General features: G+C 34.5%; 1 protein-coding gene across 1 annotated transcript in view; it reads right to left on the bottom strand.

Annotated features, from left to right (window-relative positions):
* Positions 1–17,271, bottom strand: part of sorcs3a (sortilin related VPS10 domain containing receptor 3a) — a 290,460-nt gene that overhangs the window by 38,944 nt on the left and 234,245 nt on the right. Inside the window, exons 12-18 of the mRNA XM_088635725.1 lie at positions 16,459–16,535; positions 14,902–14,993; positions 12,927–13,034; positions 11,962–12,079; positions 10,969–11,102; positions 5,163–5,276; positions 3,324–3,495 (exon numbers count right to left, since the gene is read on the bottom strand). Coding sequence (XP_088491851.1) covers positions 3,324–3,495; positions 5,163–5,276; positions 10,969–11,102; positions 11,962–12,079; positions 12,927–13,034; positions 14,902–14,993; positions 16,459–16,535 — 815 coding nt within the window. The remainder of the gene's footprint in view (positions 1–3,323; positions 3,496–5,162; positions 5,277–10,968; positions 11,103–11,961; positions 12,080–12,926; positions 13,035–14,901; positions 14,994–16,458; positions 16,536–17,271) is intronic.

The following is a 17,271-nucleotide window of genomic DNA, read 5'->3' as shown; positions in this document are numbered from 1 at the left end:
TGACCAGAAAACCCAGTGCATAACAATAAGAGCTACTTCCAAAGCCTTGGGTCTCCCTGATAGCTTTCTCCACAATGATCTAGAGATCTGGCTTCAGGTCAGTAACAATGAAGCCACTCAAGGGACTGAAGGTTGCAATGACACCACTTGGCTCTGATTCCAGCGCTTAATAGTGACCCATTTTAAACAAAAGCAGTTCTTGATCAATATTAGATCTTATTCCAAGTCCACTGTGATTTTGATTCAAAAGGGGAGGACACGTTTAATATTCATCAATTTCTGAAAACTATTTATTCACAAACACAGGCCCTCTTTACAGTGGCATTTACTGTACATCAACCTTTACTCTCCGTTTGATTTGTTCTGCAAAGTTCTCGTGTTCTGTTTTTGTTTGAGATCATGAAACCTTCAAGTTGCATGATTGACTTTTGATTTATCTGAGGCCCCCAAAAATATATTTCCATATATTTCCATTTCCTTGAAATATCATGGGTATTGTTTTTCTAGTAAATTGTGTGAAAAATGAAAGACATCAAGAGCATAACATTTGTGATTTTCAAACATATTGTACAAGTAAATATTACCCTATATTTATTACATGTATACACATGCATATAAAAAAAAGGGCTTCTCGCACATTGTATACTATAAAATCTGCAGGGATTATCATCTTATTTTTTAGATAGAACTCCCTGCAGATGCGCTACAGTCCAGTTAGGTATAAAAACTTATTTTTTAGAAAAGATGTTCAAATTCACACATTTGAATATACATATATAAAGATATATAGTAGAAACCTTACAGGTTGCACTTTTATGATACTAAATCTGTCTCTGTTAATGAATCAATGGATCTGTGCTATTTGCAGGCTCCCTCGAGGCTACGTCTGCCACTCAGCAAGCTTAAAGTTAGCAGAAGTGTTGGTGGCTACAGCTGCTTCAGCTTCCAAATCCCTGAATCCCTGCTTATCTGAACCATCTCACAAATCCTTACTCTCCCTCCAGCACACTGTAACACAATGCAATTGGGATATTAATTTGTAACACAAGCAAAGGCTGTAATGCATCATATCAAATGCAAATATTTATTTTGAGCCCTCTTTTCAAGCACCATAGACCATAAAAATATGCATGAATGCTGTGGGTGACTTTGAGACATTTTCATGCCATTCTGCTCAGGAAATTAAAACTTGGTTCTAAAAAAAGGAGGTAAAGAAAGAATCAATTAGGAAAAATAAGAAATACACAATTCCTGCCCCAGGGTGTAAAGTTATTGGGATTATGCTGTGGCTTTTCTATTCAGTTTTTTTTCTTCTTCAAGAGGCATCAAGGGATTGTTAATCTCCTTATAACAGAGATGACCCCAGGGTTACCCTACCCGAGCATGGTGTCTCCAGCAGAATACACCAGTGTACAGCTAGGCGGAGCTCTTCTACCTCAGAGTCTGGCTCATGTATTGAGTATCTCGCAGTATTGAGTTTTCAGTGATGGTCTGGACTTGGATTCCCGCACAATGCCCACACATCCTTTAATAAGTTTGAATAGACCCTACTTATGCAGCTGTTATTTTGTATTGCTAAAGGTTTTTTACACTTATCTCACACATTGTAACTTCAGTTTTCACAAAGTATCAAGCATACTTCTATCATAACGTATCAATTTGTACATTTTGTGACGTGCAGAAAAAATTTCAACCCAAGCTGCATTTAATACACACATGTTCAAGTCTTTTTTGTTCTGTATGGTCAAAAATCTGCCTTTTAATCTGCCTTCATGGAATTATTCTTTCTATTGTCAAACTGAAAATAATCTGCACCTCTGTCACATGCAACTTCCTTCCTCTTGAGCACTGCATAGTCAGATATTTAACTGCCATTTGACAATTTAAAACACATTTCCTCTTCTGCTTCAGGCAAATAGGCTGCCTTTTTTGTGTTGAATCATACTTGACGTTTAGTATAAATTATGTAAGTGCAGAATTTTTGATTCAGTGATTTTTTTTGACCGAATCCCTGAACATTCAGAATCTTCATGCGTGACAATTGAGTGTTCAATGAATCAACACTCTACATAATCATCTGTAAAAGTCCTATAGTAAAAAAAAAATTTCAGGTATTAAAACAGTTGCATAATCAATCCATCTTGTTTCATTTATCTCCTTTGTGGAGTATTAAAAATTATTAGATAGCATAACCTTGGTCTTAACTTTCTAATCAAATGGAGGGAAATTCTCTAAAATTGCCATGCCAGTTTGTACTGCGCATTAAATATTTAGGACCATTAGCTCAGACCAAGAAATTCCACTCTTGCGGGCTTCATGAATATAAATTAAAGCTGAATTCAGCTAGAGAATTTATAAATGAAGAAGACTCTTGGTACTGTATGAGGATGCTAGCTCCAGCCTCCATACCTTTTCATATCATGGAATTCTTCTCTTTAAAACAGAAATGGGTTTCAATTCTTCAACTTATCATGCTGTGATATGACAACTGTGTCACAAGAAAGACCCCAAGAGAGAACACTTACGTCTCACTTGCTGAAAGACTGCTGTCTGGGTGGTATTGTAATATCAATGAAATAGATTCCTCTGACTTTAATGTAGACTAGTATAACACCATCTGGGAGCAGCATGCCCTAGCAATATTCAGCATCTTTATTTAACAACAGGGCTGAGACACGGTCTCACTCTAATCATTCTGCAAGGCAGGGCAATTTAAACAGCTCCATTTGGGTGTCTGGACTGCCTTCATGCTGACACATCTATTTCCCTCTGACATTTTAGGGAGGTTGGGGTACATAAGGCTTTATATATAAGGCTTTGCCTCTAGAAGATAGTAATTGTTGGTAGCTGATTTTTAGAGAGTGAGTCATTAATGAATATATATATATAATTTGTCCCTTCCTGTTATTTAATGTCCAAATTGCTGTGCTTTTTCTGAAGGGTAGAAAATCAGTTTGTAAATAGAACCTAGTCTTACTAGAGAACTAAAAATAACAGATGTTCATGAATGGCATAAGAAAATAAATTAATTTTCACAGAAGCTGAAGTCACATAACCTGCATTTGAAGTGTACAGGGTCTTGCAATTTACCTTCATATCCCTATCTGTTTTCTCAGGACTGTATCCAAAACAGAACACAGGCTTTCAAACAGAGCAGCTGACCTCATCCACATGATATGTAAGTACACTGATGGATTTCATAGTATTGAAGAGAGCCCACAATGCACCATGTTGTGCCAGTGAGATGTTCAGTTACTGAAAGAAGCTGGCCTTTAAATTAATGACAAGTACAGTATATCAGTATGATTTAATGATTGACTCACATCTTCCAGAAAGATGAGGAAAGTGACGTTGGTACTCAGGGTGGCTGTCAGCTTTCCTTCACTGGTGACGAGATGGAGGCCCCTAGGAGGCCGATTAGGACACTGCTGCCTCCTTGCTGTGTACAGCTCCTTTACCCCAGCAGTGCAGTTATTGGACACCACCTTACGGTACCTGTCAAACAGTCAAAAATACCACAAAAACACAAGGAAAATCTCTAAATGAAATCTGCAAAGGGATATAGTGTTTACATCTATGAATAGTTCCTCATGGTATACATTTTTAAAATGTCCCGAAAAACTGTTAATTGTCAGTGGAAGCATTAAATACATGTCTTCTCTGGTCTTCTTGAAGTACACATACATGGGCAAATACGTACTTTATAAAAATGGCAGTCCACATGAAGCCCTGTCAGAAAAGCCTTAGTGGCAAAAAAATAATGAATATCTAATTTCTTTATGCAATAGAGCCTTTCAGGCATCCAAGTTATTTATGTTTTCTGAAATGTTGTTTGTTTTGGGGTTGTTATGAGAAGCAGGTTGACTTAATTTATGTTGCCCTGTATTGCTTTAAATATTATAAGCATGGAAGGGAGGGGGTGGGCTTGAAAGTATTTGGGATATACAGCCAGGGAACTCTTACAAATATTATCGTTCTTCAATTTGACTAACTGGAAAGCTGAATTTAATTTTTAATCCACTTGTGAAGAATCTGTATTTCAGATGCATAGGCCATACCTTTATACTGTACTTTAACAATGGCCTTTTAAACTGAAGCATTTTATTTCAAGTGTCCGTCTAAACCTGCTAACTATACAAGACAGGTGAGCACCTAATTTTCAATTAGTTTTGTTCTGGATAAAAGCTAACAGTTTGCCTGTGATGGATTAAGACACCTGCTAAGAAATACAAAATGTGAGCATCAGACTTATTCTTCTTCTCCCTTTTGCAATAATGTTGGATGAGTGACTCAGAAGATCAACAAAGCGACATGCATCTCTCACCCATTTTTATATATATACACATCGTAACATGTAGCTGTTGAAGGTTTAAAATTAAAATCTTTTAATAAAGAAATGAAAAAATAAAATGAATTCAAAATCATCATATTAAATTGTTCCCTGCTAAGTAGATGAGATCCCTATTTAAGTCCTCCAGCTAAACAGATAATGTAATTAAAAAATCATTTAAAAGAAAAATATACATGATTTGTTACAGCACTTTCCTCATTTATTAATAATGAACAGCAAAAGGGACTAAGCCTGCTTAGAAAGTACCTATTGAAACATACTGTACACTTTGTATTCTTATGTGTGTTATTATTACTTTTGCAGGAAAACTCAAGTTCAATTAAACAATACAGACCTTCATTTAGGACACAGCAAAACAAAGAATTAGGTGGACTCTCAAGAAGGTGGGAATCTAGTTCCAACTTCATACTGTCTTGAATGGTACTGTTTAAGTTGGCCACTACTCCTCCCATTTTTAGATGATGTAAATTAAATATATACAGTAGTGAATCCCAGTAAATCAGACTATTGCGGTGATAATGAGGCCAACCTGATACAAGTTCAGAACAGGAAATGATTTACGGAAACCCTTTAGTATCATTATTAAATCAAAGAAATCAAACATGATTACAGTGCCTTATATTATGTGCTTTCAAAGAAACGCATCTATGATGTTGACTGTAGGCTACATATCCAGTAACTTTAAAAAGGCCAATCACCACACTTTCATGGGGGGCAATGTTCAGTAAGCCTTTGTAATAGGATTAAGACATCTGAGTATGGAGAAAAAGGAACACATTCCAGTTTTCAATGCCGATTCTTCAGTATTTACCCAGTGCTGTTAAGATAGCTCTGCCCATGGCTACAGCTTCTTGATACTGCAGTAGGGTTAAACCAAAAGGCAGGAGAGCACTTTCCATCTCCACGACGCTCAAACCCGTAATCACTAAGATACAAAAACAACATTGAGAAATGTCAGTCTGGAAAACAGGTGAAACTGGTGTTGCACATCAGCTTTTGAACAGATTAGATACAGTAGCTGGTTAGGGGTTGAAAAATTGACTTGATGTTAATATGGGCTAACTGAAATGGAGGATGGGTGTAATGTTAATGTAAAACCTTATTTGAATTGATTTAACATTTTACTTTTAATTTGTATCCAGGCCTGCATCTGGAAAAAAAAAGGAAAGCCCCCACACACCAAAGCTGCTTTTCTTATTAAAGTTCCCAATAGTTCAGCAATTGATAAGTTAGTGATGTTTCTGACAAATGATTGACATATAGATGGAACAAACAGTTATTCAACCTTGTGGATGTGATTCCCATGTAGATGAAAGTGACATTTAATCAGTATTAATAAATGATTCAACATTATCATAATATATTATGCCTACAAGCTGAACTATAATTAAAATTCGTGCAGACATGCTTGTACCCTGCTAGCTAGAAAATGTCCCATGCCAGTTTGGATAAATCAAAGTGACAGGATAGAATGCAGCCACACAGAAAAAATAACTAGTCTCAGATTTTTGCTGTATACAGTACATACTTGATTCATGTAAAAACAATCTAGAAACTTTATCACTAAAGTAATAGCTACAGTATGTGGTAGGAGTTTGAAGTCAAATTTGAATCCTTCCATGAATATAAAGGTGCTGTTAAAACTAGTACAGCTAATTCACTATCTAGTTTTATTATCAAAAGTGCATAATATTTTACACCTCATAAAGAAAGATTTAATTGTTTTAAAAGTATTTATAAATTTCACTAATTTTGTAAGCAGATCATTTTTTTACTCACACTTATCTATTCATATTAGTTTTTCTGTAAAATTAATCTGATTTACCAGTTGCACTTGTGTGCAATAAAATGATGTCATTTTGCCTAAAACAAACCCAGGCATGTTGCTGAAGCCAGTATTTCAGGAAAAAAGCTGGACGAGATCCATGTATCCATTAACTACTAACTTCCAAATGTGCTAGGTGGGTTGGATAGCCACCTTTCATTAGCAACCTTTCTTTTGTCCTCAATATTGTAAAGTACCATTAATTCTTTAAGTCAACCTAAAGGAAAGAATTTAAAGTAAACCTTACAAGGACACCTAAATCATATATGGAGATCTGAATAATTTTATATATTTTTTATCTAACTTTCAGGTTATCATACTTATACATTTCCCAAATGGCACAGTGAAAGACAGAGGTCATATCTGAATTAAACTAGGCTGCATGACTGATCTAAAATAAGGTTCATAGTAAAAATATAGGATATTTTGAGGTAGCATGTCAAGTATTAAATCATTTCTCCCTGGGACTTATCAGTTATTAGTAGTTCAATAAGAAAGTATCATAGTTATTTAAAAAAATATATGACATTCAGGTTATGAAGCAACTTGGAGCACAAGCTAACAGAGAAATATTCAACAACAAAAGATAAAAGCATATCAGCTGTTGTGTCTGTGTTGTTTATTTGAAGTTATCTAACCCCTGCAGGGTTTAAGTCAGGTGTAACTCATAAGATTTCACTGCATAAATACCACACCTGGTAGTATATGACACATGAATGCTAATAATCTCTATGAGATGTAACTATATATTTAAAAAGTGCTTTTAAGGAATTTGTATTCTAGCTCGAAGAGACCTATTATACTGTGTATCAAATACAATTTCTTTTCTGCTATCCAGACATACCTCCCAAGTGAATTATGGACAATACTGGCCAGCCCACACATCTCAAATGGTGTGTGAAGGCACTGAAAACATACATGAGGTCAACCACTTAGTCCCTACCTTCAGAACCACATAAGCAACTGAGACTAATGAACAAACAACTGCTTTTCACTGGGCCATTAAGGGGAATGCTGTTCCATACCTCCATATTTTGATATCATCATTCAGAAGTAACAGCTGTTACATTGCCTTTGCCACAGAAGTATTGGAGCACAGCTGACAGTTGGCTACCAGATCTAGCACACTTTTGAGGTAAGGAAGATAGTCTCTAGTCCAATAGCCCTTCGAAAGGCAAACTATGCCAGTAATTCTTTGGAATAGGAGACGTAAATTACATTAGTATATCTTTATAATGTTGGTACATTGACAAGATATTAATAGAAGGTTGTAAACCCTGCTAGTAAGTGACCCCTTGTAATTACTAACATGTTCATAATATGAGGTAGCATGTTCTCACATACAGTATACTGTAAATACTTAATTCATTCTTAGAAGTTTTTTCATCATGTAATTTTAAAGTATCATTTGCAGCACCTACAATGTAATGTCACCAATAATACAACCAGCATTTTGCATGTTAACCAGAGTAGCATATTTGAACCAATACCCTCCATATATAAAGGAATCCTTTTTTAGTAATGTTATGATTTGTTGTAAAATAACATCATGCAAAATAATAAAAACAAACAATTGCCAATGTAATTATTAACTGAAGAAAATAATCCCTACAGGGATAATACATTTAAGATATTTTGCACTGAGAGCTAAACAACAAATAAGGACAGTTGTGCATTAAGATAACCTTTGGGCAAATGCTTTAATTATTATGTGGGGTGAGACCTTGAATTCAGAGCTCTTCAGGTTTTTATTGACGGGAAAAAAAGTAAAAGGCTACACATTTTTTTTTTCTGAGGCAGAGGTCATTCCTACCCATTACTGAAATTGTACACCAGATTGTGAATGAAGAGGCTTTCTCTAGGAGGAACCCTCTGACTCCCTGCAGATACTTTGTTTCCAATTATAATGGCATTACACCCAACAGAGCTTACAACCTTCCTCTTCACCTTTTTCTTGTCATGTCTTAAGAAGTGGGGCAAGAAAGGAGTCCACTTGGTCATCAGTTTTTGCACAGTGGATCTGATTAAATGTCGTCATGTCTTGGGGTCCACAGAGGGAGGCAGAAAGTTCATTAAACCAAGAGAAGCATAAAACAGAATATTTGCATACAAAATAGAAATTCTGTGGGAAGTTAATGCTCTCAGCATGATTAAACCTGGCATGGAGCAATTACAAAATATCTAGGGACTGCTGTCTCCTCCTTTCTTCTGGTTATGTTTTTTCCACATGCAGAACTTTCCTCAACACAACATTTAACTAATTATGTGAGTTTCAGTGTGTAGAAAGAGATGTATTTTTCATTCATTTATTCAACTAAATTTAGTTTGATTACATTTCTCAGTTTAGCAAATTAATAGTTCAAAGTACTCTACACAATCACAAACAAATTGAAGAAATGGAAATTTAACATACAGGGTATGCGTAACACTCATTTAACAGAAAAAGAAATTCCTTGTCATGTTCTCATGAATGAGGAATGATGATACCTAAGTATTAGTTGCATTTGAGGATGTTTAATGTCTTTAATGTATAGTGACAGTTGGTTTAACCTGCTTGACTAAGGGCCAGACCCCTCCAATACAAAATGAGGAATTAATCAAGGGGTAGCCCCAATAGTCAAAATGAGGTAAAGGAGGGATGCATGAGGTAAAATGTGAAATAAATAGGCAATTATAAGTTGTGAACCAGTGGTTTGGTTGTTCCCATTCCCCAAAACGTCTATATAAAAAATAAAAAGAAGATACTACTCAATAGTCGCATCTTCTTTATCCTTGATGACTATGTGAACATTGCTATCACATATTTCAACCTTATCTCATTTATGATTTAAATTGAAGAGTCCATGTAGTTGTTCACATTTTAATAGTTGCACCATTAAGCTCAGCACTAGCCATCCAGACAGAATGTCAATTCCTGTCACAATCTAACTAAACGACAAGTTACCAGATAATAATAATAATAACAATACAGTTCAATTAATGATACTCTTTTGTTTAATGGTACAGTAACTTCATAATTAGATTTTGTTTTCAAATTCTGTTGCAGTCTGTTTCACAGTCTGTGAAAAACAAAAGAGGGAACAGAGCATTCTGTTTTAATCACTGATAAATATTTTGGAAGAAGAGCCCATTGATGTAAGGGTATCTGCAATTACAAGCAGTTATCCTCCAATGGGATTATTCACCTGTAAAAGGTGTGCAGTACAACATTTTCAAAGCTCTCAGCATGAACAATTCTCTTCTTATTGGATCATCAATGATGTCTGAGACAAAGGTTCCTCTTCAATCAATTTTATTTTAAATAAGCCTTAAAAATAAGCAAGAAAAAATACTTCTGCAATTCATGCCTGAAGAAAATCGATACCAGCAGTGTTGCTTCCAGAATAAAGAAGACCATAATGGTCCAATATATTCACATTTTTTAAGACTTTCTTTTTTCCATCAACTCCTTATTAGAATTCAGTCATTGCAGATATGACCCCAGGAAGAAAATAGGAATTGCCATAAACTGTCATATAAAAAATGTATAAACAATTTTGAATGGAACATGTTGGCCAGCACACCCTACAATATTTTACAAATGAGAGATTTTTCACATCTTAAACTGAGATTACAATGGTTTTCCGTTTAACAGTATCCAACAGAAGATATGGATGATGTACCAGAAAAAGAACCCCATTTAGAAATAGTGTTTAGAAATATTACAAATAGTAATTTTGGATAATGTAGTTTCAAAGTTTCCTGGCTTTTAAGTCCATCATAATCTTCAGGAGCAAAAATAAAAACATTATAGATCTTAATGGCTTTTAACTCTTTCCATTAGACAATATCGCACCTAATGGTTTGCACATTTTTCAGTGAACAGGTGCATTGAAGAGTGCTTTCAGTTGTATCCAAGTTTGCTACATAAAAAGTACCTTTTGAGGTGCTGTTTAGTTGAATTCAAACAAGACACTGACAAAACAAATAGGTAATTAAATCAGAAAGGTCTTAAGTGTAATAGACAAATTCAAAAACATTTGGATCAAAAACTCGTTATTCCCTGCTTTCTGAATTCAAGATTAAACATCGGTGCCATATGGCTTCTAAAATAAATGAAAATGTTTATTTTGACATAAAATAAAATCTTGTAAGCTTTAGACAGTAATAATAGAAAATTTTAAAAAGACCAGGGTGGTGTTCCCATGTGACTAAACCAGTTAAGGTATACAGCACAGGATATGTCCTACAGACTTTGGTAGTTTGAGTCTAGTCTGTATAAGAAAATCATGTTTGTTGCTATAACACCACAGAGGAGATACCTGGGAAGTTTACAGATTTCTTTTCTTTCCCTGAATTTTCTGTTCAGAATTTGAACATGTGCAATTTCATGTGCTATTCACAAACATTTCTCACACTTAAAGTATCATCTGAAAGCTCTTGGTCTTCCTTAAACTGTAAATGCTGATGCTGTAGAAAGAAGAAAATCTTCCTAATGATGGTAATAACCTTCTCTTTCTAGATATACTGTAAAACTTAAATTCTTAATTGGAAAAAGATTGTCCCTTAGCAGTGACCGGGATTCGAAACCGGGCGTTTTCTGGCGACAGCTCAAATGCTGTACATGAGACGTTAAGTTTTATTAGCTCCTACTGGCGGTTTTACAAGGTCTTTCACGGTGCTTCAGGATACTATTATCATAATCTAGTTTGCATGTGGTATAATGAGGTATGATGCACCATGCCTACCGCGTTTTACTGCAGCGTACTCCGCGCATTTTGAATGGCTTCATCTGTACAGTACACTTTCTTACCATTCAAAGTCTGAGGCACTACAGATACAAGGCTCAGCAGACAGAATTCTGGAGTAGTCCTTTCCCAGCATGCAGCGGTTCCCTGGTCTGCGCTTCATGTAGATCTGTTTTTCTCCCATAACACAAGGTTCACCCTGCAAAAGTAAATTGGTCCACATTAAGGGCTTACTCTGCTAACATCTTAAAAGTCCACAAAAGTTCTGTTTCTTTATTTTTGATAACTTTATAATCAATCTTGACAAAAGACTAAGCCCTAAAGCCATATATTGAAATCAAGAGAAAAATCCAGCAATTTCAGGATTGAAGTTGGATACACATCTTTTCACAAAGAGACAGGGCCAGATGGAAACGACCAAGCAATGGATTCTGAATGGTTTGATGCCCTACTTGGAACAACAAACATTTAATAACTAAAAGAGAAAAATGGTTTTAAAAGCCTCCTGCTTTTCAGCACATACTGTTTTTTCTCAATCAATTTAGTCTCTAAGGATGTTTTGCTTTTGACATAGTTCCCATAACAGAACCACATAAGAATCTAACTCTGATTAAGGTTCTTAGGATGGGCTAAGGCTCTCTAAGCCTTCCCAACTTAAAACAAGCAATTCAAAGACTACATTGACTTTATCTAGGGTCTACCTAGAGGCTTAAGATGACAAGCCATGGAGTTTAAAAATATTCCAAACCTCTTACAGGCAAAACGGCTTCAAAGGCAATTTTGCCTTGGAGACTGATTTACAAAAAACATTGTGTGCTGTTTATTTTGATTAGGTCTTCTTAGAGCATCTTCATTGATAATGGTCTGTACTAGTGCATCAGAAATGTTATTTTCATTTCTTTTTGTAACAGTTTCTAATCCCTACCACCTTGTAGCTTTCTTCTACTCTAGCACTTGAACAGACGACTGTTAAAGTGCACTAATATTCCAAAGGTTGGATTAATATTTCAAAATTTCACAGATGTTTTTATGTAAATGCCCTACTTATTCATTTTTACCTGATTGTGTAGGTGCCATGTCTGATAATCTCCTTCGGTGCATTTCCTAGTAAAGATGGACTTGTAATCTATTTTAACAAGCTGCCACTCAGAACGATGGCTGAAGTGTCCAAAAAACCTTGAAAAAATAAAAACAATAGTCATAAATTCAAGAATCTAATTTAAGGTTTTGCAGTGGCAGGTTATGGTGTAATACAATCTCAAAACACTATCAATATATAGAAAATATTACCTTTTGTTTACTTCAGTAGGTTTGTAACAATTATCAATCATTACAAATAATCTTTTAAACTGTTTAAGTCTACATGTTATCCAGAAACTATTAAAAGTCTTTTAAAATCAAGTTGATGCATTTCAATAAAATATCACTTTTTTAATTTTGTGCAATGCTTACAGTCAGCTGTACTGTTTGTAGTTTTTCAAGTGACAGCTTCCTTTGAAACAAAACAGCAGTTCCACTTCACCTTCTGTCACAGTGACCAAAATTATATTATCTTATATATTTTAGAATGTATTGTCTTTGTCTGGGATTTATTGATATTCACTGTACTGGTAATGGTTTGTGACCAGCAGATTAAATTGCTTTTATTATAGTTTAACATACTGACAGTTGAAATAATTAGAGCAACAGCAAGTGAAGTAATATATCAAGGGGAACTATTAGAGCAATTCTGTAGTGCTTAGCATTTTTCTCAAGGTTCCACTAACTTATTTACCAGTATAAATAATGATTGTCTAGTTGTTATTATTCTGTCTCATAGCGTATTCAATTGGCGTAAAAACTGAAAGTCCTTACGAATCAATTTGTGATTGCAGATTTGTGTCTTAAAGAATGGCCTTCATTGTGTACATCACAGTCTAATGAAATAGAGGAGGTTAAGTAAAAGCAATTTCAAATAATTTAACACCAAGAAGACCTACAGTAGTTCAGAAGGCAAAGAAGCAGCAGAACCATTTCCACCTACGTCATTATCTGACTTTCTGTCCCAGGCTCTACCAACACTCCATCCACAAACAAAGGCGCCAGGGTGAAACTGTATCTGCTCCACTGTTTCCCTTCATCAAAACTAATCCTGTTTGACACACACAAAAAAAACTTTGCTAACAAGAAGCAAAAAATAAACATAGTGGGTTTATTTTAATTACAGGAGGTGTCAGAGATATACATTTCTGAAATAAGGAATAATATGTACAGATGAATTCTTCAGTTGCATGCATCTTTTTGATTCGAGAAAACAGCCTGGTGTAGTATAATTGTAAGATGTCAGGAAATTCTCAGGTTCACAGACAAAATACCTATCAACCATTACCACATTGTAAACACATTGTAAGTTTGCTTTATGTAAACGTTCTCGACTCTAAGAAAAGAAAAAAAAATAAAGTTAATTACATGCTGGAATTTAGAAAGAGGTAAAAACAACATTTCAGTTGTTTAACCCTCTGCTAGTGTCTTAATAATTTTATAATTTATAGGTTTTTTCATTTTCTTAATTCCTCATGCTCTGTGTATATTAAAGCCCATCTTTCTGTGTACTTAGTGTGGCAAAAAATACCACCTGAAAAAGCTGTACATACACTGTAAAAGTCATAGGGGAAAAATGTTGTTCTGTGTCCTATTGCTCATCATTTCAGCATTACGGTGTAAATTATATACACTTCCTCGGATCACTTCTTTTGTGAAGCCTATACAGAATGGAACTACGTAATATTGAAACATTTTATTAGAAATACACAACTTAAGTAGAAGCAATAAACCAAAATTTGTATATAATTATATATGCAACAGCATGAAGATTAAACAGGAGAAAATGTTGACCAAACGGAATAAACTATACTGTAAATATGATGTGCATGCAGTTTAGTCAACAAAGAGAAATAATGTTTCATGATTGGATACCTAAAAAAAAATCAAACAAAATATAAGCCTTTTAACTTTCATCCTAAACCCTTGCCTTGATTGATTGTGACAGCTCATCAGGGGTACTTCAAAAGTACATACCTTGAAGTGCCTGTGTAACATCAGTGAAGCAACATAAAATCCTTACTAGGACAGAAAAACCCCCTTGTTACTTCAAACCTGCGTTCTCCTTCATCAACCTAAAAGCATTGTGAAAACTGACTACACACAAAACTTTGACATGCATCCTTTAACAGTATGCTGGACTGGAAATTTTTGATGCAATATATTCTACAAAAAGACTTGGTCATTTTTCTTCAGATACAGTACTCTAGCTGGAACTTTGGCATTAGATTAACAGTGAACTAAAAATTTGAAGTGTAAAGCATGCTGCTAGCTCACTATTGTGGATTCACTCCCACAAAGTTGAAGTTGTAAATTCTGCCACAAAAAATTCAGGAAACAAGAACAAGTGTTCAATGAACTCTACATTTTCTCCTCTGGGCACTACTGACGCAATACTTTGAAAATGTCCCTGCATTTTTTCAGACATATTTTAAAATCATTTACATTATTAGTCTGTTCATAAAGATCAACATAGGCACACCACTCATTCTAAATTCCATGTGTACATCACAACACAAGGCACCATTTGAAAATAAAACAGACTTAGTTCAATTCATTATTCTCAAACATGCATCAGATAGGGTGATGTGTATTGTACCCATCTTGTTACCCATTTCCAGATGCTTTAATAAGCAGTAAAATCTTGAGCCTATTAGGCTAATGTATGTTGCTAACTGAAATAAATTTAAAAGGATTTTTGTCAAATACATCTAAATGGCACATTTCCACAGTTCAATTAAGTTTAAGAACATTTTAAATTGTCAGGGTTTATAGGGGAAATCAACATCACTATATTCAATTCTAGTGGTGTACACTTTTACAAATCTCAATTAAAATGTAATTATTTTGCCTCCGTTTTAGATAATAGTATTTACATTTTAATAATTGTACATTATGCTAGAGTGCTTTGGCCTTACCACAAATGCCTGATAGGTGCTGTTGCTTGTTTGATAGCCACCAGAGCACCGCCCTTGTCCAGAAACCAGATACTGTACTCCTCCTCAAAAATCTGAGCGAAAACAGAGGCACAGGTGCAAATCACCCACATACACGATAGAATGTGTAGTGAAACCACATGGTGCACAATTCTGATAAGACAAGGAACGTTTTGCCCTGTATACATTTTTTTTTATCCCTTCAAAATAAAACATACACTATCATCAGAAAATCCTGATATAGAACAAAATGTTTTATTAAAAAAATTAAAAATGCCAAATACATTTATCACTGAGGCACCACAATCTTACTAACTGTATGTTGGTACACAATAAAGATAGCACAAAACAAGCTAAGGATGGCAAATTAATGATGTTTTTTTCACTACGTACTTTTAAATAATAGCTACAAGTCATCTACATGAATACAATTGTTAACTATTTTTAAAAAAATATTTTACAGATATTGGGAGTACTGTTTTATTTACAGTTCATAAGATTTCAGCATGGATTGAATTAATTTATACCAGAGGGGGTAGGACAAAGTAGTCTATTAATGTTACAGTGACAGAAGAATTTATTTCCATAAGAAGCAATCAAAAGTAAAACACATATGACGTTTGTGCATGTAAACTATTTCAGCTTACAACATGAAAAAAAATAAACCACAACAAAAAAACACTAGTATTAGAGTTATAGCTGTTTAAAATGCAAAACCAAGAAGCAAAATACATATTTTTTGTACAATAAACACTAAAGGGATTTTTTAAAGAAAATAATAATCACATTACTTAAAAAATGCAATCTGAAGTCTTTAAAAGTTTACAGGAATTTGAAAAGATTCCCGCTTCAGCTGACTCAAAGAATTTGTAATTGCTTCAGGAAAATGTCATATTATTATTTTTTACTGTATGTACAGTGTGTTAATAGAAACTGTCCAGGGTTCATTTCAAAGCAGTCCCTGGGGATGTGTTTGTAATTCTGCAGTATCTTGGCTTCAAGTAATTTGGAGCACTTGACAGATTTAGCTTAAAATGGGTAATATTTTTCTGCACTCTTTTGTTTGGTAGGAAAATCCCCCCTTGCTCCTCATACAGTATACTTTTGCTAGAATATCACTAATGGTGTCTTATTAAAATCTATCATGAGAGAGGAATAAAAAAGGAGAGCCGTGCTTTATCCATATTTGTATCAATGGAATTTTTAAGTAAAGGCAAGACTTTAAAGTTGCTCTGCAAAAGAGCAATCCACTCCAAAAAATTGACGCTTCATTTTTCAATAAGCATATGAAATACTACTACATACTTAAGTACTAGCAAATAATACACCAAATAGATACAGTAGGCATTGTTCACTGACAGTCTGTGCATTTATCAAGGGAAATGTAACCTTGAGCTAAGTATAACTATAAAGCTGACCTTGGGAAAAAAGTAGTTAGAATTCTCTACATTATATGATTATATTTAATTATATAATTGCAAATATAATAAAGCATTATTATGGGGTGAAATAGTGATCTCATGGGCATTTAGATCTCACCTGACTCCAGTTATTTCCAGCATCTGATGATATGAACATTCCAATGTTCTTGTGTGAAAGCTCAGCACCAATATTACCTGCATAGGAAATAAATCAATGTTTTGATGTGCAAAGATATTAATATATAATTATCAGGTTCTGGAGCTTATCCCTTTTACTATGTGCAACATTGTTGAGTAATATCAATGGATTTATTGAGAAAACAAAAACAAAAATGTAAATAAAATAGTGTGAATTTGTAGAGGTGAAGCTGATCTCAGTAGATTATTGAATAAATCTAAAATGTCAACAAACCAAAGCTCATGTCAGGTCTTTTTCATTAATACTTATTTATTTCCCCGTGTCCCCATTTTATATCATCCTTTCAATCCAAACATTGTTTGTCAACCACTAAGAAACATTGAAGAGACAAATCCAAACTGTCTGACCTTGTAAAGGCTGTTAGACATGTCAACTACTGTATGTCCTGTGTATGTATGTGTGTTGATACCCACATACTTGTATAATTCACTTTGTCATCTGGCCTTAAACAACACTGGGCCTGTTCAATAAATCAGCCCCCCTGTCACAAAAGCATCTTCAAATCACGTCAAGATCACAAAGACCAGGTCTTTTCAGTGCCTGTAGCAGCTACTGCTGTAGCCCATGAATATACAAGGAGCACAAAATGTCAATGCAATGCACAATTTTGGAGCAAAATTTAATTTAGAATGTTATTTTTCAATACTTTAAAACTTATATATTATAACTACAGACCATACACAGTACCTGTACATTGTTAACATAAATCTTACTGTTCGTGGGTTAAGGGGC

This window comes from Lepisosteus platostomus, chromosome 6 (genome assembly GCF_059453375.1).
Source record: "Lepisosteus platostomus isolate fLepPlt1 chromosome 6, fLepPlt1.hap1, whole genome shotgun sequence".
NCBI lineage: Eukaryota > Metazoa > Chordata > Actinopteri > Semionotiformes > Lepisosteidae > Lepisosteus > Lepisosteus platostomus.
The sequence above is the reverse complement of the archived record's forward strand: the minus strand, read 5'-3'. Positions and strand labels throughout refer to the sequence as shown.